This window comes from Magallana gigas, chromosome 3 (assembly GCF_963853765.1).
Source record: "Magallana gigas chromosome 3, xbMagGiga1.1, whole genome shotgun sequence".
Taxonomy (NCBI): domain Eukaryota; kingdom Metazoa; phylum Mollusca; class Bivalvia; order Ostreida; family Ostreidae; genus Magallana; species Magallana gigas.
This window is the reverse complement of record NC_088855.1, coordinates 33657927-33684586: the sequence shown is the minus strand read 5'-3', so window position 1 is coordinate 33684586 and position 26660 is coordinate 33657927. Positions and strand designations below refer to the sequence as shown.

The 26660-nt window shown below is 33.7% G+C and overlaps 3 protein-coding genes across 3 annotated transcripts; 2 read left to right on the top strand and 1 right to left on the bottom strand.

Moving 5' to 3' along the window:
• LOC105333955 (notchless protein homolog 1) lies at window positions 1–26651 on the bottom strand. The gene is made up of 14 exons (XM_011437196.4): window positions 26536–26651; window positions 26197–26347; window positions 25051–25271; window positions 24646–24725; window positions 24048–24124; window positions 23593–23690; window positions 23445–23481; window positions 23142–23297; window positions 20237–20372; window positions 12385–12431; window positions 11785–11987; window positions 10898–11057; window positions 10664–10734; window positions 1–102 (listed from the first exon to the last, which is right to left on the bottom strand). Exons 2-14 carry the CDS (start codon window positions 26341–26343, stop codon window positions 90–92), a joined length of 1446 nt encoding a protein of 481 aa, XP_011435498.3. The 5' UTR covers window positions 26344–26347; window positions 26536–26651; the 3' UTR covers window positions 1–89.
• On the top strand, window positions 12766–16256 carry LOC105333954 (uncharacterized). The gene is made up of 2 exons (XM_011437195.4): window positions 12766–12985; window positions 13300–16256. Exon 2 carries the CDS (start codon window positions 13386–13388, stop codon window positions 14760–14762), a length of 1377 nt encoding a protein of 458 aa, XP_011435497.3. The 5' UTR covers window positions 12766–12985; window positions 13300–13385; the 3' UTR covers window positions 14763–16256.
• LOC136273812 (uncharacterized) lies at window positions 17701–20243 on the top strand. Its single transcript, XM_066079376.1, has 2 exons — window positions 17701–17834; window positions 18516–20243. The coding sequence occupies exons 1-2, from the start codon at window positions 17782–17784 to the stop codon at window positions 19981–19983; spliced, it is 1521 nt and encodes a 506-aa protein (XP_065935448.1). The 5' UTR covers window positions 17701–17781; the 3' UTR covers window positions 19984–20243.
• Window positions 26652–26660: the final 9 nt, after the last annotated feature.

Genomic DNA, 26660 nt, shown 5'->3' with positions numbered 1-26660 from the left:
AATTACTCATGAATTTATTTTGAATCAGATTTTGTCCTTCTTATGGCCATATCACAGGATTGACAAGTACAGCTGTGTATATCCATGTATTACTTTCTCCATCTGCAAGAAAAGAATATTTGTTTAAATATTGTATTTAGAAATATCAAAGCAAGCATATTCAACTCAGTCATAATATCTAAGTATATTACTACAGCTGTAGTATTCAACAGAGTAGACTTATGTTTTTATGAAGGAATGTAAAAGCTAGAGTCTTTATTTCTCCATCTCTTGTCCCCTTTTTTTATTTCACAAATAAAAGGACAAACAGATGCACAAAAACATTTAAATTTGTCACACTCTGAATGATGGCTGGGCAGGACGAGAAACAGTATCCCTTCTATGTAATGATCAAAAGTACAGACACATCTTTGATCAGGTGAAAATCTGTGATGTTCAAAGTAAAACTACAACTGCGAGAGTCTAGCCTTTATCCAGCCAGAAGGGATAAACTTCATCAACTGTCATCTGTCTTCTGATCCAGGCTGTTTCAATTTCAAACGGAAAAAGAGCACTGCAGATTTGACAGGAATTCCACTCCTGACATTTAAATACAAAACAACAACTTAATTGCACATTGGAAAATAACCTGAGAACTATAAAAGAAATTTTATATTTTTTTAGATTCACATCTTAATTTGACAGGTTGCACAGATTATGACAAAAACGTTGTGGTTTGCATTGGTTGTAATGCAGGAAACATTCACCTTCAAATGAATACCATTTTCTTACGGTGAGGTCAAAATGTTACAGTTGAAAAGGAAAAGAGGTGATAGCCTCAAAGCGCAGGGTCAGATCAGAGGATGTTAAGGACGTAATGAATTCACTTTATTTCCAGTGACAAATGAGGCATTTATCTGTTTTGAACAGTGATGAATGCCACATTGAAGGGAAATACAATCCCCGCTTACCTAGGACCTTCTACTAGTATCTGTTGAAAAAGGTCCTTCATGAATGAAAACCCATCAAAGCCAATATCTAAATCTCTCTATAAACCTCCATGTGTTGAAAGCACTTGATAAAAACTTTAATTATCATTTGTGTCTTTTTTAATATCTCCCTGAGAGACAATAAACTACCCCAACAATCTGAACCTAATCCCCCTTTCCCCTTCCCCGAACATAAAACGGGGCCCCTACAATCACTATTCCGACATAAAATGGCAGTAAAAGCGGAGCTGTCTGGTCTTGACCCGATGTAAATGTCACAACAACCTTTGTAAAACTGTAGATCCAAAGTGGACAACTGGACAATAATCTCAGTCACCTAAACTCTTTCTCTCTGAGACCTTTACAGCCTGACATTTAAGCTGTTAATTAAAGCAAGACTCACTGATTGGAAAAGACAAGGATTATAATTGAGTTTACCGGAGTACAGTAAAACCGTCAGAGTTTGCTACACTTCATGAAGAATTCGTGAGAAAACAGAAGTTAAAGTGACCTATACAGCTGGCCTTCATTTTGAGACATGCATCATCAAAATTCTTTTGTGAAGCAAATCTGTTTATTTATATTAATGTCAATATTTCTTCACAGTATTGACTTGATGGTATTTCTGTTCATCATGGCTGTTTGTTGCAATATTCATGTGTTTGTAATACACGTTACAATTTCATATGTTCATTAAATATATAAACAATGTACATCTGATATAAATATAGCACATGTACGGTAATCCTTTTAACAGAATCAAATAATCAATCTGTCCTTGAGAAATTTACTTTAATTTTTATAATGATGAATTAGTACGTATACTATAGAATAAGAAATATTCGTTGAGGATTTTATTTTGTTATTTTCCTTTGCAGTAGAAATCAATGAAATTAAATCCTTGACAAATTTTTAACCAAAGTATTATTGAATACACAGAGATTACGATATGATGAAATTAAATGCCAACGGAATTTTTATTTGGTTAAAAAAAAAACAAAATTTTGACCCATCAGAAAATATGTGCTTCTACAGTTATATTTGATTAAATGCAGAGAAAACTAAATTCATAAACATATGCATTGAAAGAAATTATTTAGGGCACAGGAGTTTCCTGGTAATATGCACATCTACACATTGTGTCCTTATTACCTACAAAATTTCCCAATTTTTTGGCAGTAGTTTGCAGTAGAGAAGTTGTGCTGACAAACTGTTCATTACTACATTCAGTAAATGACCAAAATTCAAAAAGTCCAAAAAAAAAAAGGGCATCAGAATTTCCTGTTAATAATCAGTATGCTCATCTACACATTGAGTCCTGATTACAAGTTTAATTAAAATATGTGCAGTGCTTTCAGAGAAGTTATGCTGACAGACTTTTCATTTTAAATACATTAAAAAATTGCCAACAAATCCAAGTTCAAAATGGACAAATTTTTTTTAGAAAAATGAAACTGCCTGGTACAACATGTAATATGCACATTTTACAACATCCCATGCATCTGTTTCACTTCAGTCACAATTTTCCAAGATTTAGAAAAGTTTGGTTATTAATTATGAGAGTGTTCTTTTTAAAGATCAGTTATATACTAGTATACCATCCCACTTTTTGTAAATATTAAAGGAATTTACAATGGAAAAATCTGACATCATTCTTTAATTCTCTCTGGAAACACTCAGAACACCTTGCATCAATTTTTTAAAATTATCATCTGGGTACGTTACTGTTGTTTGAAATGCAGAATCCCCTAGGTGTTTTATTTTAAGTGTTCTACAACACAATTAAATTAAAGAAAGAGAATCTAAATCTTGAAGTTAACAAATGGTTTGAACTTCTTATATATCAATCAATATCAATTATATCAAATAATTAAGCAAAGTTAACATGACTTTTAACTGCACTTAATTTGAATGTGTTTTGAAATGGGGCATTTGAAAGAAAAAGTGAGCAAGCTCACATACCCCACCCTAGCTCTAACATTGCTTAATTGACAATGCTATAAAAATGCTTGCCTAATATTTTCACATTTAAAGTGTGTGTCCTTAGAAACAATCTGTTGAGTATTTTTATAAGAGTTTTGCTGACAAGAACAGAAACTTCAAAAGGGGCATAACTCCTGCCCAAAAAATTGCATCATATGCACATCCTTCAACATTTACTTAAAAGTTTCATGAATTGTGTTTCAGGCTTTCCGAGGAGTTGTGCTAGAGAATATGTTCTAAATAAAGCTACAAAACTCATGAAATTCTGTCCACTTTTCTGCAGCAGTTGCACTGAGAAACTGTTTCTGTAGTATATCAAATTTGGACAAACTTTTAACTTCAAACAGAGCAAAACTCCAACAAAAGATAATTTCCATCATGTCCTATATAACAATTTTGTTCAGCAGTGTGAGAAGAGTTCTGCTGACAAATTGTTTCAGTAATACAACTGTACCAGTATAACTTAATGGTCAAATGGGGCAAACCTTCCAGAACAAGAGATGTTTGTAAAACATCCATGCCCCCCTCCCTTGGAAACATCTGCAAAGAAAACTAGAACTGTCCTAATGGGACTAATACCCCCGCTAGGCTAATTTCAAATGGGACAAATAATTGAATTGAATAATAAAGGTTTGGAACACACACAAAATTTTTTTTCTAGAATTGTAAAAAAAAAAAAAATTAGTTAACAAAGAAAAATTAAAATCAAAATTGTCAGAATTTCACTGTAAATACATATCTATAACAGTAATACATTTACAAATGTATGTATTTGATGATATATTTTTTTAATTTAATTGATTTAAAGAAAAACCAACAAAATGACAATAACCCCTCCCTTTGCAGTGAATAAAAATACCGGTAGCCAAGCAATGCTCTTCTGTTGATAAAACTTTCAATATCTTTCTAATAAGAGTCTTGACAGATGCAATTAGTTGTTTCAAATTTTCCTCACTTTCTCCTATGGCACAATGGAACTCCATATCAGAAAATTGATCCCATAGGACTATGATTTTCTTTGATGAACTTGTTAAATTTAATAAACTCCCAAAACATTACCATAATTACCATACTATGTAAAAATATGTAAAAAAAGAAAATTTAATATTACAAACAATTTTAAAATTGCCAAAACACTACAATCATATCAGTAATTTTGAATTTCATTTAAATTAATGCCCAATAGGGTCACTTCATCAATTTACTTGACAAATAAATTTAAACAACCTCTAAAAATAGTTTAACTTCTTTATTAATAATTATATTATTTATTTCCTTATAATGATAGACCTTTTGGTTTACATGAAACAGTTTTAAAATAGCCCCAAAACCATCACCCATTTTACAGATTATCAATTTCCCCTAAACACATGCTCCATCTGAACCATGGCTCAGATAATGGCTCCCTTGGGACAAATGAATTCAGCCACACTTGTCTTTGATGTTCTTATTAGCTCCTAAGAATTTATCATTGACAAACAAAAACTTTGCATTGTCAGTTGATAGAATACTTATAAAAAATAAAAAAAAATTATTAATTAAGACATAAAGACAAAAAACTCCATCTGGATGTATATATATAAATATATTTTAGAGTGTTTTCTATTAATTAAGGTCTTCCGTTTCCAACGGAAGACCTTATTGTTATTGCTTTGTTTCTTTTCCTCTATTATTATTATTCTTTTTTTTTTCTCCCACGTTTTCTCAAAAACGCTTCAGCCGATTTGGATAAAACTTTCAGATCTTGTTTATGACAAAATTTGTAAGAAAAGTACGTGGGATTTTTTTGGTCGTCACTTCCGGTCCCGAGATATTAAAGATTTTATGTTTTTGCTTGTTCACAAGTTTTCTCCAAAAGTGTTTAAGATAGAACTTTTAAATTTTCAGGGATGATAGCAAGTCTCCAGCCGCAGTGTACTACGCATATCCGAACGTCCGCCGTCACTTCCGGTCGTCACCGGAAGGAAATGAAAAACCTTAATTTTTCAATTTTTGGGATTTGAATTTTTTTATTATTTCAGTCGATAAAGACGCCCTCAAAACTTCCAAATATGAAATTTGTTTTAAAATCGAACCACGCATTCTTGAGATTTTGGACCCCAAAATCCTGAGGCGAAGGTCCGCGTAGCTCAGTCGTTAGAGTGTTGGACTTGTGCCCAGACGACCCGGGTTCAGTCCTTGAGTGCCGAACGTTTTTTCTCTCTTATTTGTGTTTTGATTAATGATTTCGTCTTTAAAATGATGGATTTGAATGTTTTTCGTTTTATTTTTGTCATAATTAAAAATAATAGCGGCTTTTTTCAGTACAAATATGGAGCTCTTTTCTGTCAGCAGCTCTCTAAATTTAGACGCTCGTCGCATTGCCGGTATCAAAGACATTTTCTTATTTTTGTTTTGTTTAACGATTTTATCTTTAAAATGATGGATTTTAATGTTTTCCGTTTTATATTTATTATATATAGAAATAATAGCGGCTTTTTTTAATTACAAAAAGATAGTTTGTTTCTGTCAGCAGTTCGCTATATTCAAACGCTCGTCGCATCGCAGGCATCAAAGACGTGCCGCCAAAGTACCCCTGCAGTACGCTGGGTCGCCTTGCCGGCATCAAGAAATGCCGCCATCTCAATGACACACATAATATTTAGCAATGCACCCACGTTTAAGTAAGTATTCAACATGACCTTAAAAGGAGAACTGATTAGTATTTATTCACATATATAGATACACGCATGCATGTATATAAATGTGTTTATTGACATACGTTGCTAATATACTGATTCCCTAAACACTATAAAAAAACTAGAAAATCTCTCTCTCTCTCTCTCTCTCTCTCTCTCTCTCTCTAAAGTACAAATGTTTTAGCATTTAAATAAGAACTAGTAAAGTAACATGCAGTAAATTGGATAGAGGCTAATTGTACATTGGCGTCCAAAAAGTATACATGTATTTATTTCAAGTTATGGGATAATGTCTTTGGATTAAAATAATAATTTGAAATTCAATGTTTAATGATTGTCTTCATACTGATTGGAAGTCAATGCTAAAAAGTCATTTTTATTAAAGATGGTGGACTTTTTCCTTTTTTGTGCATGTCTATATACTGATACAAATATGTTGCCTGTCTGGGATTAAGAAAAACCTCCAAAGTTTATACACGTAACTATACAAACGAACGGGTGACTGGGGTAAGGTTTGAAAACTGACCAGCCGTTTATGAGTGTTTGAGCCTAAGATAAACAGATGTTAAAAAATCAATAGTTACATCTTTCAAACAACGCTTATACATTGTTCTAACATATGTATTTTGTTTAGAAATTGTGTAATTTGTGATATTTAGAATTTGATATTCTACGTTTAATAAAGAAGTCATCGACCGACCCCCCCCCCCCCCCCCATTCATAAAATCATTTAGTTTTTCTGGCCCGATTTTCCTTGATCTTTGATCTTGGGTCTTTAATTTCAACTAAGTACCATTCTAGATTACTGTACTAATTACCAGACCAATTTGTTCATTATTAACATAGTTATGACGTTTTTGGCATTTGAGTTTCAATTGTCGTGATTGACATGTATTGTAAAAAAAATCATAACTCCCAAGCCCTTCACTCAATCCTAATGAAAATTCGTGAAAATGAACCTCGGACACCATTCTTATTGTCTGCCAAATATGCAGCGGATTGAACAATCAAGACGAAATTTCTGAGATTAAATGGCGCTTATTGCCTATACCGGGAAATTAAATTTACACAGTACACGCACCGCCCCCCCCCCCCCTCCTATTTACAAAATCATTTAGTTTTTCTGGCCTGATTTTACTGGATCTTTCATCTTGAAACTTTATTTTCAACCTAGTTCAATTCTAGATTACTGTACATGTAATAACCGAATCCGAGATCCACACCTCAAAATTCTATTTTCGATTTATTTACGACGAAAATCAAGCTCAGGTCTTTTCACCCCCCCCCCCCCCCTCCAGACACAAACACGCATCAATATTTCAAATGACCTCGCACTGTTCCCAAACCTGAATAGTCAGACATCTTACACGTTGTTTTTCATCTCATACAAAAACTCAGCTCTTCTCCCGGGCGGAAACGCCCCAAATTCAAAGACAAATTCGGGAATTATTTCGCGTCAGCCATGTTTTGAGACATCTGCAAAGGCTGTGTGTTCTAATCTCGCCGGAGCGAAGATTTGTTCTTTCTCTCTATTTCTTTCTCTCCTTTTTATTTAATTTTCTAACTAAAATATTCAACATAAAAGGGTTGTTGGGCTAAAGTTCAAGTTGAAAAACACTCTTCAATTAAGATTTAGACAAAAACAGTCTTTTATTATTAGGGTCTTCCGTCTTCAGCGGAAGACCCTCCTATTCTTATTGTTATTAGGGTCTTCCGTTTACAAAGGAAGACCCTCTTTTTTTCTGCGGTTTCTTTTTATTACAGGTTATTAGACGTGTTATTAGGTCAAAAGACCTCTTTTTAATATGAAATAAAATGGGGCTGGTCCTTCAAAGTAGGGATCCAACGGGGTGTATAATTCTTCATCCATCGCTCTTTAAGAGATCACATCTGCATTTCCTGATATGTTTCGTTGATAAAGATAAAAGGCAAGGTCATTTCCTCTTCTAAAAATCGGACGGAAGACCTCCTCGTTGCTCGCAACGAGATCGTGTCTAGTTAATTAATAAAATCTGTAAGGATTACCTCCCTTACTTTTCAACATTAGTGTACAATATATAGAATAAGGAAAATGAAAACTGTCATAAAATCATTAAATCTTGTCTGATCTTAAAAAAAATTGCAGGTGCACATCTTCAGATGGTGTTCAACATATGTACAAATTTTCAAACTGTTCCATGCAGTAATAAAAAATTCTATAGGGGGGACAAAGTTGCGTCTACAGACAGACGGACAGACGGACGGACGGACAGACGGACAGACGGACAGGGTGAAACCAATATACCCCCCTAAACTTCGTTTGCGGGGGTATAATTAACCAAAACTGCAAATAATTGAAACCTCTGCAAAGAAAATGAACGGAAATTGCAAATATTTGAAATTTTTCTAAGTCCAAGGCACATAACTCTGTCAAAAAAAGCTCGATTGTGCCCAAAATCAACTTGACCTAGATTTTATTATGGTTAATCTGTATACCAAATTTCATCTCAGTAAGTACAACCTCTACAAAGAAAATGAACAGAAACTGCAAATAATTGGAATTTTTCTATGTCCAAGGGGCATACTGGTAACGGTCGAAAACTGCTTGATTGTACCCAAAATCAAACTTGCCCTAGATCTGATTATGATAAACCTGTAAACTAAATTTCATTTCAATATGTGCATCCTCTGCGAAGAAAATGGACGGAAACTCTTGGTGGACCGACCGACTGACAAACAGCAGCAAAGCAATATGCCCCCTTCAAATGATCATATAATTTTGCATAATCCACATTATGCCCAGTTTCTTGAAAATCTGTTGAGCAATTTAAGGTAATAGTCCATACCCCACTAGATAAATAAAATGCGTACAGAATTTTTTCATATTTTTCAAACGTGTATCTGAGGATATGTTCTTATCAAATTTTACCCTGTTGGCTGGTCAATCGGTATTATAAAAGCTAGGGCCGTTGCTAAAAATAGAACCGATTGCGAAAATGGCGCTTTTCTCATACACAAAGAATATAAGCCTAAGCCTGAAATTTGACTTTTACAAAATCTTTTTTTGACTTATATCCTATGTAAAATAAAGGAATTATTATTTCAAAACAAAACTTTTTATGTTACACTTGCTTATTTATCAAAAAATAGATAAATCTGCATACAAATTAGATAAAATGAATAAATTTTCAAAGAGAATATAAGCTCTTATGATTTTATTTACGTACAGATGTGACAGTGGGTTGTCCCAAGAATTAAACAAGTCTACTTAAGGGTTCTTCGATCATTTATTCGGATACATGGATAGGATTAAAGGATTTAAACCCTGTTTATGGAACAAGGTTTCATGCACAATCCTGCAGATTACTCTGACAATGGTAGTCTCTTATATAACTGACTGCTTCAAATATGTTGATGAAATAAATAAATAAGTTAAATCGTCTCTTAAAGAAATCAGGTCTTACTGATAAGAATCCTAGCCTTGGTCTGTCACAAAGGCTACTCAGTTAAAGCGGGAAAAAATCATAAAAAACATACTATTGGCTAAGTAAACCACCTGATCCTGTCCACATGTATGTAAGTGACCATACAGGTGAAATGACTTAGGGCTATAAAATATCAGAAGCCACTAGAATATATAATTAAATAATGATTACTTGATAGATGCATAAAAGACAGGGAGTTATAGGGATAGTAGTCTGTTTCTAAATATGTACATGTAAAATATGGAATATAGGATGATGATGATGATGTTGATGATGAAATATGAATAATATGTATGAATGTAATTATCATAAAATGCACCCTATTACACAGAATTCTCTAAAATTTTGATATTATTTACATCTTAACGCCATTAATCAATTGGAAATAAAATTACCCAAGGGACCGGCCTTTACAGGATCACAATTGGCATATTTTTGGTAAAATCATTAAAATATATATTTTGAAAAAAGATCCGTAAAAATAAAACTGTGCATAGGTTAATTATTTCATAACTCTAAACAAATATGTTTTCATTATTGTTAAATAGAAAATATGATTTAAACAAACTGTAGATTAATCTGTATCATTTAAATCGCAAAAGATTAGTATTATGGATCGGGATCGGTATTTAGAAATTGCGGATGCATGCGTGGATAATGCTAACTACCTGATATATGCCTTCAAGACAAAACCTCTATTCAAACTTTTTTTTTACTGGTTTTAAAGACTGTTCTTATAATGAAATAACTTCTCTTCAGCGCATGGTTTTTAATTCTAAAAACATTTTTTTGTGGAAAACAAATCTATTCTCGTTGCTAAGCGAATAGGATAAAGATGATATAGGTCAAATTATTTCCCCTTGTGTTTTTATCTCCCTTATGCACTGAAATATAGATCTCGATCAGGATTTCATTTTGGATGTTTATGGACTTTCAGGGATTAATGTTAAAAGAATTTGATTAAATTCAACCTTATAATGGATTGACGTTTATGCAGCACCAAAGTAAGCAGTCTATATTTTCAAAACGAGTACGCAATCGACACAACCTAGTCATGTTATTTCGCTGATTAATACCCCGGTGGGCCTAATTGATTGCAGTTGCCAGGATTTTTGATATATTTGTTTTGAATCAATTTCTATGTCAGCTTGATTTCTTTGTTTTGAAATACGCCTTTTAACGTTAGGTCTTAATTAGATCGGGCACGGATAAGACGTAATAACGCGTGAATTATGTCAGACGTTGTTTTGTGACGTATGGATAATTACCTTAAGGGGGGCTGTACGTGATAAACAAATACATGTAAAACCAGATTGATGCAATGACAGACTGGGTAACTGACTTGTACAAGACATTATACCCTCTGCAACTCTGGCAAGGGGTGTAACTGGATTTATTTATAACACCCAAATTCACTGTAATGATCATTATTATCATGCTAGCAAATGTTTTCAGCAATGAACAGTATGACATGTAGTATGCAGCCTAAAACCTTTAATTTTCGCTAGTCTAGTACACATCAGGTACATGTACTTGCAAAGACATACAGCTAAAGAACAAATAAGCTTACATTTTCAGAACCTTGTCTTTTCCCCCACTAGCTACCCTCTGTCCATCTGGGCTCCAGTCTACTGCATAAACCTAAAAAGGATAAGAAAAATATTATAATTCAATCAATGTGCATGCCGTCACAGCTCTCTTCTTGTAGAGGCAATGCTTTTGATTCCAAAGAAAGACAACTCGACAATGATTCGTTAACTTTAGAGCAGTGTAAAATTTAAAAGAAGGATAACTCTGTGCTGACCTCGTCGGCGTGCCCTGGGAGGTCCACCAGCAGCTTTTTCTGCCTGATGTCCCACACCTTCAGGGTGGAGTCGGAGCTTCCGCTACACAACAAACGGCTGTCGGCGGACCAGGCCACCTGGTACACCCTGTTTACATGACCTCTGAATGTCGTCAAAAACCTAGGTACAAAGTAATACACACTCAGTTAAAAACAAAGTTATCTGTACACATTCCATTGATTTACAGTCACGATGATTAATCACACCAATTACATTACTGACAGTTTGGACTAAATCAGGGTCAACCATCTAACTCAAATGTGTTTTTGCTTTATTCAAGGCCCAAAGAATAGAGTCAATTTCTTCAGTGCCTGCTTTTAAACTTTACTGATCATATCACCTTATCAATTAAAACTCAAAATTACAAACTTTGAATCTGACCCTCTTTCTGTTAATCTTTCCCATATCCTTTCCACTGTAAAAATTTGCAATGGCCAAAAATTGAGATTTTGAGTACCAGCAATTGGCCACAAGAAAGAAATCATGACATACTTGGTATATAGGGACCATGAAAAGATGTGAAAAGAGAGGTGTGCACATGTAGGCTGGGATTTCCCACAATTGTAAAGGTTTTGCTTGATGGAAAAACCCACAATCTTGGCAAAAAAAATTTAAAGGTTATACACAGTAACAAAGGGAAACGAAAGAGATATGATGGCAGAGCAACCTCAATACTCAATTTGTAGACAACATATTTTTCTTATGTTTTGATACAGTATACCATCTTGTTTTCTAACCCAACCCTCTTTAGAGAGTTACACATATTCTTTTAAATTCTCTGACCGTTGAAACAACATTGATAGCCAAAACAATTTTCGAATCTATTTTTAGCATATTTTTTGCTTACTTTCCATTTTTTCCATCCCAAAGCTTAACAGACTTATCAAATGAGGCGCTTGCAACAAGCCTGGTATCTGGAGAGAACCGGACATCGTTGATGAGTTGCTGGTGCCCTGTCATCCTGGTGACTGGTTTCTTCTCCTCCTCTGGTTGCCATAGATACAAGGTAAAATCATCTGAACCAGACACGAGCCTCTCTGCACCAGTTCCCTATAAGTTAGACAAAGGTTACTTAAAAAGTTCTTTTTTTCATAAGGGCAGAAATCTGAAAGATCATGGTGTAGCTATATACACACATTACACAGACTGAAACATTGATTATTTCATCAAATGCAGTATTTAATGTTAATTTTGTATGCATAAAAAATAAAATATTTCTTGCTGCAGTTTATTACAGTTCAGCTCTCTTCTATCTTGCTTAATTATCTCATATAAGCATGGTAAATATCAGTTAACCATCAATATAACTTAAACCTTTTCACCCCATTGAACTGATTTCTGGTGATATCAAATCTAATAATGCAGAGATTATACCATAAAATGTATGAATGCTTAGATCTAATCTAGAAGTACACTGTTATGCAAGCAATAAAATCATAATTCATACCTTAGCTTTTTCATATCTTTCTTTTGCAATTTTGGATAGCTCTTCAGCTGCAACAAAAATATCTTATAATAATAAATATTGCAGGCAGTACATGTATATTGTTTATTTGAAATTAAAAATATTTTCCCTTACTATCAAATACATAAAATCTAAAGAAAAAAATGTTTTTCAGTAATAAATACTGCAGACAGTATATTGTCTATTTGAAATTAAAATGTTTTTCCCTTTCAATCAAATATATAAAATCTGAAGATGACAATAGCAGAAATAAAAAAAATAGAGTGTGATAAATCAATATTACTAGAGATTTCACATTAACAATGTTTAAATCCTCATAAACCAAATGGAAACAGAAACTGCCCTAGATCATGAAAGCTAAAGATAACCTGACTGTAACGATACATGAACTGTCTGTAGTTGATCAGTGCACGTGTGAGTCATGCTTGGCTGGAATAGCCAGAGAGATTGAATATATTTAGCCAAGGGCATGGGAATACACAAAGAGGAAACACTTAGATGCTAACTTTGTCGTTCTGAGTGAAGTGTCAGCCATTTAAAAAAGGGAACCACATGTGATTTATTTTCTACCAACAAAGTACCGGTAAGTGTTGTTTGTATATGTGTTAGCTAGAATTGTTAGAAAATGGTGTCATAGTATGATGCACAGTATTCACACATATACTACATCAACAACAGTTCTTTGCTCTGACATATAAATCAATTTTCCATTAGTTATGATAATCTGCCTTAGATTTATTCTAGATCTTTCCACTGTAGAACAGTTTTGAATAAAAATGGGTTTCATTAGCATATATCAATCACATGCATAGCAATTTTCTGATGATTAGATAAAACGTCGCTGATATGAAGTGGCAACACTTGATATATGAACTGCTCTTTTTCATGTCATTGTAGAATGTAAATTGTTGATGTCAAGCCCTGCACTGTCGTAGTAAGTTGATCAGACTACCGAAATAGCCAAGCACAAAGAAGCTGCCATTATGGGGAAGAAGTGTTGCAGTAAAGTGTACGCTCAGATGAGAAACAATCGGGCTGTGCAAATATTTGTGTTCTTTGTGATGGTTGGTCTGAACATTGCTGATTTGACTAACGATTGGCTTCTATATCATGATGTGGACGCAGCTGAAGAAGGCCTCGCCTTTGGACCCACCGAAGAGAGTGTCCGCATTGCCCTCCTGTTTTTCTCCATCACGGGTGCTGTCATTTTTCTGTTTGAAATCATCAACTTTGGAAAAGATATTTTCAGTGGTAACCCTTGGTTAGACATGGACATTGCCTCCGCTATAGTGATCTGGTTTGAAGATATTCCACAGATTACCATAAGTCTTGTAATTCTGGCTTGCAGGGAAGAACCCATCAGTGTCTTTCAGCTAGGGAAAGCCTCTGTGGTTATTCTTGGGGCCCTCATACGACTCTTTGTTGGTATTGTGTGGGCCTGCCGCAGAAGGTCTGAAGAAATTGAATGCATTTACAGCAGCAAGGGCAAAAATAAAGACAACTGCAAGAAACAGAAACATCCTGTCATTAGATTCTTCATGTTTCTGGGACTAACTCTCCTGGTGCTCGGATCATGTCTTATATTTCTCTTCACCCAAACAACTTGGAAACACTCTGGGTTTTTGGAATTCCATGAGCCTCACTCACTATTTGAAGGGGAGTACGTTGACGAGCATTATTTTCAAAGAGTTGGGATCTATGGAAATATAGGCTTCTTGGACACGCGAAATAAGTCCAAACAAAATACTCCACTGGAAGATCAGTGGGTCAGGATGTTTGAAATCCACGATCTACGTCATGACTACAAGAGCATTGTAATTGCTCTCGAATTCTCAAACGATAGATCATATCTACAGGTCACAAAGATAATTCCCAAATACAACAAAACAATAGACTGCTTCAATATAGATAGAACAGAGGGCATAAACATTACATCAGACCCGCCATGCTCAAAATCATCCACCATGACCAAGACTTATAAAATCATCTTTAAATTTGAATATGTTTCCCCCACCAACCACCTGATCCTTGGCGACATTGTATACAACGTGATGGGAACCGTGCATGATAAATGTGAGCAGGGGTCGGTCACAGAGGACCCTGCCACAGGAAACAGTTACATCATGGTGGGGAACTTTACGACCGCCCTGAGGTACTACCAGGTCAAAGAAGACTACAAAGGCAATGGCTACATGATTCCCAGCAATTCCTCGTCAAGACCAAAGTTAGATTTTTACTCTCCACAGTTCCACTTAACGGACATAACATCCGTGTGGAAAACCGGCTTCCTTGGCTGCAAATATTCAGGCAGTGTTTCTCCACATAATGATTTTAAACTTTCCACAAACTGTGATATCTGATATGACTTCAAGGAAAGTCTGTGCCTTTATAAGTTTTTAAAAAGTGAAGATTTGTAATTTATTTTTAAACAGATAGGGACCATATATACATACAAAAATTTAACCAACAGATAAACATAAGTTGTACACACATATTTTCACCAAGAAATTTATATGGTAAGTAGTCATGCATTTTGTAAAAACATTTAACATCGGAGAAATTGATTAGAATGAGGTTGACATATGTAAATTTTTAGCCTTGATATTGTAAAACAGAACTCATTTATACTGCCTTATTTTTATATACCTAATACCAGTCATGATATATACAAGTTTTTCCAAACAGACATTTTTTATTGATTATTTTGGCCTTTATTGTGTTCTACGCGGCTAACGCATTTAGCTTCTTTTCTCAGAAAATCAGAATTTGTAATTTCTGGAATTGTTGTTAGGAGGCTTTAAACTTCACTTAACAAGTTTCTTTGAGAGTTTTATCTGATTTTTTCATCCATGCGTAAAGTGTTTTAAACATTTTCATTTTAATGTGTCTATATCATTTTACAAGATTATTTTCATCAGCTGTATTAATCATTGAAAATGGTTTAACTGCTATTAATCATCTTTTATCTTCAATGATTGTGAAACAAGTTTTTATTTTTATGTTCATACCATTTTGTACTTGTGTTATTGTCTCAGAGAGAGAGAGAGAGAGAGAGAGAGAGGGAGAGAGAGAGATCGAGATCTCAAGTTCTGCTATCATAATTTGTACACTGGTTCATGTATTCTGATACTTTCTACAAGTGACTGAGTGAATTTAGTTTCATTTCTTCATTCTTGAATGTCTGGTTGTATAAAACATAACATCATCAAATTTGCTTCAAAGAATGTAACACACCCTGGATCATACTTGCATTAAGTTCTCAGATTCTCACTCCTGTATGTAGGAGATCATTTCAAGTGGGCACAATATCAGCAGTATATCCTTGAAGATAACATATTAATTAAGTAAGATTTCATCTGCATATACCAAATACACATTCAGAAAATTTATTTACTGGCATTAAATATGGCATTCACATCATTTTTCAAAATTTCATAATTCATAAATGTACTTAATTTTTAACCCTAATTTTTCTAGTAAATTTACCTAAATCACAAATGAAGTGTTATATCATGCATTTTGCATAAAGCATTCCTCTTATGAATTGATTTTGCTGATAACAAACATTTTGCCTCCAATTTGCACAAAACTGAATTTTATTATGTCAAGTCCTTCTTTGAAAAAGTAGCTGACAAAGGAAAGTGAATACATGTTTTACATGAAGTATACTTAATTAAATAATTCCAGTAACTCTCATTGCAGGCCACTGTCAATGCATGTATTAACATACACAGAAATCTTTGTGACATTTCTCATCAATATTTTCCTGGCGTAGTTGATTCAGCATGTATAATATCATCAGTTCAGTGCTTGTTATCAACAAATGCTTTCAAAATTAAAGGTTGAAAAATTAATTTTTAATTTGTCTTTATTGTACTGTTAGATAAACCTCAAGTTGTTATCTAATGACAACAGTTTATTATTTACAACAAAGGTTCATGAAATATGAACTGTTCCTCAAATATATTGCATACTGGGATAACCAACAAATCATGTTTATCAGAAAATAATTTGTATCAAGTCAACCTTTTTTCATATTTTCAAGGGATATAATAAAAATCATTGAAATAAAATATCTTCTCACAGGTAAATGTTAACATTATTTCATTGCCCTTGCAGTAGTGATCTACATCAACATCCATCATGTCACTAATTGAAAAATTATTTGAAGTAAACACAGTAAAACATCTGTAAAATGATCAGAGTTAAGGTGATCAATCGTGAAGTCAGTGCCCTTCTGGGGACACATAATCTTTATACTGATGTTTTCAGTGAATTACAGAAAGGTGTAACTGAACTTATTCAATAAGATAAAAATCACTAGGAAAAGTTTTTTTTTTTTTTAAAGTTTCACAAAGTGTTCATGGTTTGTTGTTGTTGTTATTTTTTTTTTTCAATAATACGGAAAAAATTAAGAGAGTAGTACTTTCATGAATAAATTTGAATTTTAAATCAGATTATATTGAATTCATCCAATTTAAAGTAATATTTTTATTACATCAACAAGAATCATTAACACTGAGCACTTAAGCATGCAGAAAAAAAGTTTCAATTGTTATTTGTTAAAATATTCTCCATATACACCCATATAAAAAAGAACCCTTGACATACTTTTATCTCTGTCATCATATAAGATTTTTTGTTAATTAATTTGTACCCATTAATATGACCCATAGTGCATGATTCATAATTCTAAGAAGAATCCTCAGGCAAAGATTAGCTGGGAGTTACAGTAGATACAGGTGATTACCAGAATATTCAATGATAAATATGACACATATGGTTAAATACTCCTTATTCAAGCAATGGAGAACATATGATTGAACCATCTCTGTACCCAGCATAGATGTTGAGTAAAGAGAAAGGTATAGCATAGACAAAACAATTCATGAATGGCTTTTTTGCATATAATAAACCTTATATCCCATGGTTCTGTAATTGCACAATGAATACTTGTTCTGTATTGGTTGCTACGCTCACATAGCCTTTGTCAAATATACTGGTATACAAAACATATATTTCTCAGGCCAAAAAAAACATATTTGAGACAAAAATCTAAGTTGTATTTACTATCCAGTTAAACTGATCCTTTAATTTAAAATTGAAAAATTGTGAACAGGTTTATATATAATATTGCTTTAATGTTATACATGTATGGCTATTTAGATTTCCACTGCACAGCTTGCATGTAACCTTATTTCATATGTATAATGCACATAACCCTATTATTCCGATCCAATGTACAATACAAGATATTTGCTAGTTGGACCTCTAAAGCAAGTAGGCCCTACATGGCCACATGAATAAATCCCAAAGATTCTAAACGGCAGTAAACACAACACTTGCTTCATAGTTTCCCTTTCTTTATACTAAAAAGAAATGGAACATTCAAGACTAATTTTGAAAAGAAAATCTTCAGATACTGGTGGGAGGTATGTTTATTTTTAGAATTTATTCTGTAATGTTGACAATTTTATATTATTATTTCTTCGATAGTTTTTTCAAAATTACTTTAGTTTTCAAAATTTATGACCTTAACAAATTCCCATGGATAAATACCCAAAGCTATTAACCTTGTGTTCAATGACATTTACATGCAGTTAAAATAAAAAGCAACTGGAGAGTTGTTCGAATTCGACAGTCTTGGAATTCTTTGCAACTGAGGAATGAGTATGGATTATCAACACTGTTCTACAACAAATTTATATCAACGTACAAGAAAAATTCAGATCTGAAATCCTTGTTGCCCTGCTGATTGCAATGCTAATGCCCTTCATGAAATAATCCATAAAAATTGATATTGTGTTAACTCTAATTCACACCTTGGATTTATCAAATTACCTTGATTTTATACCTTATCTGTCTGGGTTCAACATGTTTTTGTGAGTAAATCCATTATAATATTACCTTTAAACCTTAGATTTCTTACAGATCTTTAAATTATAAATTGAAATCACATGATTTCTGCACATTTTTACTGTCCTGAAACTTGATCAATTGATCAATTTACTAGTAATCTTAATCAACATGAAATAATATCATTAAAAGTAATATTATTTTTTCTAAATAGGCATTTAACAGGTTTTCTTTTCCTTTTTCTATGATGATTTTAGTGTAAACCCACTGGCAACTACAGAGGATGAGAAGAGCACTAAGGAAGACAAAAGTGGAACAGACTTGGAACTGACTGAGCCCCGGAAGATTGAATCCAGACCTGGAAGTTCCAGATCTCATTACGAGGAACTGTCCACTCTGACTGATCTAATTCCATGCTGTGTTCGAGCCCAGAAATGGTTTTCCTTCAAACTCTTCCTATTCTTGATGACTTTTGGACTGGACTTTTTGGATTTCCTTGTGGACTGGCTTTTTTTCAGGGACATTCATGGCATAAAGCCAGGACTTGTGTATGGACCAATTGAAAGTTCCATTGTCTATTCTTCGTTATTTTTTGCTATTGTTGGCACCTTTGCAATTGTATTTGAAATAGCAAACATTGGTAAGGAACTTTTCTTTGAGCCTGCCTGGATTAATCCGGACATTGTTTCATGTTTTTTCCTCTGGATTGAGGATATTCCACAGTTGATCATAGGGGTCCGCATAGCAATGTGTCGAGAGGAAGCTGTTAGCTTATTCCAGATCATCAAGGCCTCGGCACTGCTTTACGGGATAGTGGTTCGAATAAGCCTTCTTTCTATAAGATATTTTAGCAAAAAGGGCATTGATGCTTTACAAAGCCTGAGAAAAGGGTGGAAGTATGCTCTTAAATTCATGTTCTTAAGTGGAATGATTTTTATATTAATGGGGTCAGTGTCTGTCTTTGTCCTTACATTGTTCGAAAGAGGAGCAAATGAAAGCATTCGTTTTAATCACCCCAAAAGCATGTTTGAGGAAGACTACAATGAGGCTAGGTATTTTGACAACGTTAGCATATTTTTTAACCACCCTGTTTTTGATATAAATATGTACAATGAAACACAAAGGGTGCATTTTGTGAAACTCCTGTCCATATATGAAATAAGATCAAGAAAATCTGCTCTTTTCAAAATTTCTTATGATGAACTAACAAAGACCAAATATGTTATCTGGCATGAGGACAAAAACGGCCAACTAAAGGCAGATGAATGCTACAGAATCAATCCTATGCGTGGTACAGTGACGTTTCAACAGTACTACTGCGATCATTTCCTCTGGAATGACCAAGTGTCCTCTTTTATCTTCAAATTAAAATTCATTCCGAGCTCCATCCCCGAGAGGAGATTTGGAGACATACAATACAATGTTTTAGTCAGGGAACTGGGCACTTGTCACAGCCCCCAGATGGATATTGTCACCACTATTGAGAATCATAAGGGTGAAGGTCACTATGACCGGGCAGTGATACACTATTACAGGACCCGCCCGGGGATCAGTCAGGACCACCACCTGATTGTGGGGGGTCACAGCACCGCCCGATTCTACATTTTTGATGAAGATCTAATTGACATTGCCACAGTATGGAGAACTGGGTTTTCTTTCTGTAAAAGTACAGGAAATTTGGCTCCAGACATCAGAAAGGATATAACGGTAGACTGTGACATGTAAACTTTGTGTGCATACAATGATATAACTGATCTTTTTTTCCCTATGTGATAATAATATTCCTTAGAATTATGAGGCTGTATCATCAATATGCATACAAGGGTGTAAAATGTCTCTAATAAACTTTAGAACCAATTTTTTTCTCAAGTTGACCAACTGTTTTCACCTAAATTAACTGAATTTATGCTTGGCAGAAAACTATTGATAAACTTCTGTTTATCTATCCACTGACTGTTATAGCCACACAGTTTCTTACCCGATTCCTGGGAGTCCTGAGGAACTATATTAGCATTAGCTGGATCAAAGGCGCCAGTCCTCATCACGTAGTCAGTGCTCAGTGCCAGAATGTTCACCCAATGGCCATGACCTTGCAGTGTTCTGCACAAAACTCCCTGGGAAAAATACAGTGTATAATTATAGCCTTAGCCTACAAGACTATTTTTCATTACTAAAACTGCCAAACACTACCACACAGGGATATGTTTCAGTAAAAAAAATTTTTTTTTTCTTTTTCTTTATTAAACCAACATAAGTGTGTATGTACTCAGCAAGTGACATTGTGTAGTATTTGTTTGAAGTTGATGTTCACATTGTGCAATAAACACTATTTCAATGAATATATTTCTGTCTTATTGACAAATCACAGTTCATTAATCTAACAGTATGTGCTATTATGTGCAGTTGTCTCCTATAGACTGTCCATCTGAAATCCAGGCAATGCCTGCAATAACAGTGGTGCAGGGCATGTTTTGAAATCAAAAGAAATGTCAATGTTTCAACTTATATCCTAATACAGTACTTCACACTCAACCAAGTACAGGTAAATTAAAAGTTATCTGGTTTTTAGTATATGAACAGTGTTTTTATCATTTGATAAACAACAACTTTCAAGGAATTGTTTGTTCAGTAATTTCAAGGAAAATTGTTTATAGCGAGCGCAGCGAGCTCCATAGACAACGTGTATGAACGGAGGAAATTCGAGTTGAAATCTGCACATTGTTCAAAGAAAATTTTGTGGACCCGCGTGAAAACGTTCTTCTATCCCAGTGATCCTTTGCGGTGCATAGCAACATGGCGGAACAGGAAGCGTTTCTAGGGAAAATTCTTACCTGTAAATCGTAACATCATTTTCATTTAACAATAAAAAAATTCGTTTAAAAAACCATTAAAGTAAACAACTCATATGCTTACGTAAAAAACTGTACCTATGACGTCATTTCCTTTCCCGAATTTGTCCGACAGTATACGAAAACTGTCGAGCGCAAAAAGTTAAGTATGACGTCACAGTGATCTCGCGTTTTGTATCCCCGCGATACATTTAGAGGTGGATCAAGCATCTGTACTGAATGTAACGTGTAGGAAGTACTCAGTAGGGAGTCACCGTTAATACTGATACTGCTCTCGCTATTAACGGTGACTCTTTGGCTGATTAGTTTTGTTTTGATGATTTTTTTTTTTGCTCAGTAAATACACATGCAAGTTCCATGCTAAATTTATTGTCATATTGATTCAATCATTGTATACGTTAGGTAGGTGACAAAAAATTATTAAAAATGAAAAGTCTAATCGTTATAAGATCTACGTGTAGCCACGTCATTTTGTAATGAATAAATAAAAGAAAAAAATTAAACTGTTAAAATATCTACATGTATTTGTTATAGTTGCATATGTGATCAAACCTTTCAATAATATTGGATATCACACACTAAAAAGAGGGGGAGGGCACATATGTCTACAACGCTTATATAACGTACAAAAATTAAAAAGATTAAAAACAAAATTGATGTCACAGAGGAAAATAATTAAAACACCGGTAACAACAAGGAACAAAATGAGAAATAACACAGACACACAATTTATTGATTTTAATGATCATTATTAAAAGGTAAAGAAGAGATAAAAAAACAACAAAAAAACGGCTTTGTGTTTATCAAAATATTTTAATAAGTCTGTTTAACAGTTTTTTGTTTAAGTGTATTAAGCCTAGGAAGGGGCTATTGGAATAAAAGTTTGATATCTTCCGGTTCCTTGCGGTGGTAATAGTTTTCGAGACAAAGCCAAAGTTTTTTGGTTTGGGTAAGTCCACGGGTTGCATTTAACGAGGCTGAGTACAGAACGAGTACGCACGCTTTCGCGCAGCGTTTCATTTGTATTGTGACGTCATCTTTTTGCTTGGTTGACGCCATGGCGTGATAGTTTCAACTGCAGATATTCAGCGAAAATTGTTGAAAATATCTCGTTTGATGCGTAAAAATAATGTTTTATTGTGGAATAAACATAAATGTCTCGAAGTATAAGCTATATTTGGGCTCGGGTCGAAAACGTGAAGAGGGTTCAGCAAGCCTAGCCCTCTGTCACGTTTTCTTAACCCGCCTAAATATAGCTTAATTCATATATTTCAAGACAGTAACCATGTATTTTATATTAATGACCCTTAATATGTGATGTTATATATTTATTTATTACTTAAATATGTCTGAATGTTTTAATAATACTATATAGATCACCTTTTCCGCCTTTGTCAAATAAAAAATAGCCATTATCTGACGAATCTGGGAAATTGGGCATACAAAAATCAACTTTGATAAGACCCCTGGAACAAACCAGGAGGTAAAAGGTTTTTTTTTATTTGACCATTTGATGCCTTTTAGCAATAACTTTAATATGTAGAACAGAAAAAGAAATCCCTAGGGCAGAAGTTTTGAAAAAATGTAAAAAATATGCAAAATTGACACATTTCAAGCAAAATCCCATAGGGTCCTATGTTAAAGATTAACAAACTTTGAGATGACCCCCTAAACAAACGATGTGGTAAATGTCTTATTTTTTAATCTTAAAATAATAATTATATCAGTAGAAATTCATGTAAAAAGTTTCATCCAAAAATCTAGGGCAGAACAAATTAGACCCGGCCTCGTTAACAATGATGACAGATGCGTGGCTCCTTCTGCGCTCGCCCCAACGGTCACACCGTAAAACATATTACATTCAGGTATTGATCCTAAAAATTGAGTCTTACTGGTAATTTACAGGTAATTTAGCAAAATCCATGAAATCTGGTAGCCAACAAAGCTTAATATAGGGTCTTATCGATAAAGTAAAACCCTAGTATAAAAAGAGAAACAAGTCATTTTGATGTTGATCTTAAAGGAAGAACTTACATCTTCTGCTCTCCATACTTTAATGGTTCTGTCTTGGGAGGAGGAGTAAATGAGGTTTGTTCCGCCCCACTTAATACATGTAACACACTGTAAGTGTCCAGACAAGGTGATGTGGCACTGGCTTAGCAAGGTGTCCCAAATCTTAATTGTACCATCCTACAAACAAGACAGCCTACATCATTTTCAATTTTTTTTTAACATTTTTATATGTAAATTTGATAACCTTTGTTAAAACTTTCTATAATGAAACAAATCTAAAAATAATTGATTTTTTTCCATTTTTTAACTATGAGAAAAACTAACCTTGGAACCACTTGCAAGGAATCTACAATCTGCATCTCTGAAAAAAAGAACAAAACTGTTCTAAGGACCATATTCAATAATGCCTCAATATCAGTAAAAGTTATGCAAGAAATAATGCATCATAAAATAATTCAAAATGACGGCTTACAAGTGAAAAGGTTTCCATGCTAACCAGGTAATCCACTGTTTATGTCCAATTAGAGTTTTCCCTTTCTGCTGACCTGTTTCTGGATCCCATACACAAATCTACATTAGGAAAATAAAAAGAATCTTTCTCATTTTATATCCATCAATGGTAAAAGAAAATCATCCGATAAATGTCATGCAATAGCATTACTATCAGTTACACATAAATCTTAACCTTTAATCATCTAATAATACAGATAAGCAAATTAATAAATACCCTGTAATGCTTTTTGTTAATCACATTAAACTACAAGTATCATATATGACACAGTTTATTTTAAATTTTGTGCAAGTGGCCAGTATCAATTATCTCATCAAAATGTTTTGAAATTCTTATATTAAATGATTGTCATACCATTCTACAAAAATACAAAGTGAACAAATGCATATATCCTTGTAAAATTAGGTATTTCATACCTGACTGTTTTTACAACCTGATGCTAGTTTCTTTCCATCAGGTGACCAAGCTATGCATAACACCCAGTGTTTGTGACCTGTGAAGAGAAAAACACAGCATAATCAACTTTTAAAACTGAGAAAGAAAACACGTTTGGCAATCAACAACATTTTTAGCAAAGAAGATGGTATCAACCGAAACTGCTCTGGGGCATATTCCATAATGCATATAATTTAATATGCCTGTAATGTGACTGCAGTTTATAATGCAATGTTGAAAGAATAATAAAGTAAATGACCACTTTTTGCATTTTTACTTTTAAATGGGAGTAATCATATTCAATGATTGAAGAATGCAAATAGTTGTTACGGTACAATAAACTATATTTTCACAATCTAAATAATATAGATAATTTTTAACATTTATACATGAAGAAGCATTTTAGGACTAGCTGGTTCACAGCAATAAATATCAGCAACAAGGTGTTAAAAAACCTCCCTAAATTTTCCTGGACGTAAATATGTTTCTTTATGACATATAAAAGCAACTGTGCAGAAGAAATTAATGCATATTATATATTCCAAAGACGTAGGTTTCATATTTAAATGAAATATATACCTTTACAAACATGATGAGGAGTTTCCGTGGTTACATCCCAGAATCTCACTGTTGTATCTCCTGACCCACTAGCCAGGTAACTGAAGAGTATACCAGTAATTTAAAACATTTAGGCACATAATTCCATATAACATGTATATTTAAATGATATATTTACACAAAATTGTACTCAATTCTAGATTATTTCCACTGGATTAAAATTTTATGGACACTGCAATAAGTGCAGCATATCTCAATAATAAAGTACTTGGGAAATCCTGCCTACAGTGAATAACTCAATTATCTTTAAAGTAGAGCATTCTATCTTTCTATCTGTGTATTTCTTCTTAACAAATGATTAACAAATGGTGCAATGGAGAAATGGATATAATTAATGAATGGTGCAATGGGAAATAGATATTTTACCGTCCATCTGGGTTAAATGCCACTGAGATAACAGCCTCTGCATGCCCAGGGATGGTGCTGGTACATCTAGTGACCGCTCTCACCCTAAAGATGGCCTGGGGTAGGTAGACTATGTCAAGCACTTGCTCTGTGTTATCTAGGGCTTTACTGTCCAGTGCCTTCACCAATGTGTCTGTCACTTCAACATCATTCACGAAGAAGGAGTAAGGAATTGGGTCCTCCTGATATTATAGATACATTTTAGCTTATATGTTTGTAGCCAGGTTGAGATTTCATTTTTCATTACCTCTTACTAAACAAGGATTTAGAAGGTTTATTACATTAAAAAAACTATTTTTTACAAATTCAATACCTAGTTTCCACAATAAGTCTTATAATATGTACCTATTAAACAAAATATGCAATTAACTATTAAGTGTCTTGTCTACATTATAGTGTGTTTTAAACCAAACATAGAATAGACGTTAGAATAAACCTTTACTTTTTTGTATGTTACTGCTCACATGAGTGATTAAATTATTCTATTTGCTATACAGTCAGGGTATATCATTTAAGAAGAAAATTTAAAATGCTCTGAGATAAAAGTTGACCTTATAATTAAATTCATTTTCTTTGTACAATGCATGCAAAAAGTTATAAAATTAAGTTACAATTAATCTTGACAGGGATTCTTCTGTGCTTGATATTAGGACTGATGCCTTTACAAATCTCTGGACAGTCTTTCATAATTCATGTCTGAAAATTCTGTGAAAAGTATTACAAAACTATCACTTGATGGATTGTGCATGTGTCTCCCTCATTTCTGCCTAGAAATTTTGTAAAAAAGAATCCAAACATCCGTCATTTGCTGGAATATGAGTGTGTATCCCTTGATTTATTTTGAAGCTTTTCACCATCATGCATTTTCTGCAATTTCGGTCCAACCAAGTGATGAGTGAAAATGAACACAAAATCAAAACAATTACACCAGCTGTATACATGTGAAAAGAACCCTATTTAAGGATAAGAGGTGTAAGATATAACCAAATACTCCTAGGTTAATCACATTTTAGCTGTGAATTGAGATGGACAGTCTTGAGATAATGTAAAGGTGTCAGAGCTGCAGTTATCAAGTTGAGTCTCTGCCAAGAGTACATTCACACTTACATTGGTCAACAAAGCATTGCAAATCAGCTGTAGTTTTTCTGCAGTGACATTCAATGGCAAGTCAAAAGCATTTCCAGTAACATCACCATTTTCACTCTTAAATTGAGCCAAAATTCTCTTATCATCTGAATCAGCTTCTTCCATCATTCCACTAAAATAAATGAATCAATACTTTAGTGGTGTTGATCAGTGCTACATTGATCAACATCATGTAAAAAGAGTGTTTGATGTCATTTCATTCCATGTTTCAAATAAAATTAAACCTTTTTACCAAAAAAAATTGCCAAGGTATCATTAGGATGATCACCTCTTGTATAGTTGAAAAATGTCAATTATTACCTATTCCATGTGTTTCCCACTCAGGATTACAAGAAGTATTTTAAGTTCCATACAAACTCATGAAACTGCAATATTTACAGTGTAAACATGTGTTTCCGGTTTTCAGTTGCAGGTTAGGTCATACT

What these genes read in the sequence shown, in the direction of transcription:
- LOC136273812 (XM_066079376.1), top strand. Translation starts at nt 17,782, where the DNA reads ATGGAACATTCAAGACTAATTTTGAAAAGAAAATCTTCAGATACTGGT. An exon ending in TCTTCAGATACTGGTGGGAG is followed by an intron (nt 17,835 to 18,515) that starts GTATGTTTATTT and finishes TGATGATTTTAG; the next exon opens with TGTAAACCCACTGGCAACTA.
- LOC105333955 (XM_011437196.4), bottom strand. Translation starts at nt 26,343, where the DNA reads ATGATGGAAGAAGCTGATTCAGATGATAAGAGAATTTTGGCTCAATTT. An exon ending in CAGGTTGTAAAAACAGTCAG is followed by an intron (nt 23,691 to 24,047) that starts GTATGAAATACC and finishes TTCCTAATGTAG; the next exon opens with ATTTGTGTATGGGATCCAGA. An exon ending in AAAGATATGAAAAAGCTAAG is followed by an intron (nt 11,988 to 12,384) that starts GTATGAATTATG and finishes TCTAACTTATAG; the next exon opens with GGAACTGGTGCAGAGAGGCT.
- LOC105333954 (XM_011437195.4), top strand. Translation starts at nt 13,386, where the DNA reads ATGGGGAAGAAGTGTTGCAGTAAAGTGTACGCTCAGATGAGAAACAAT.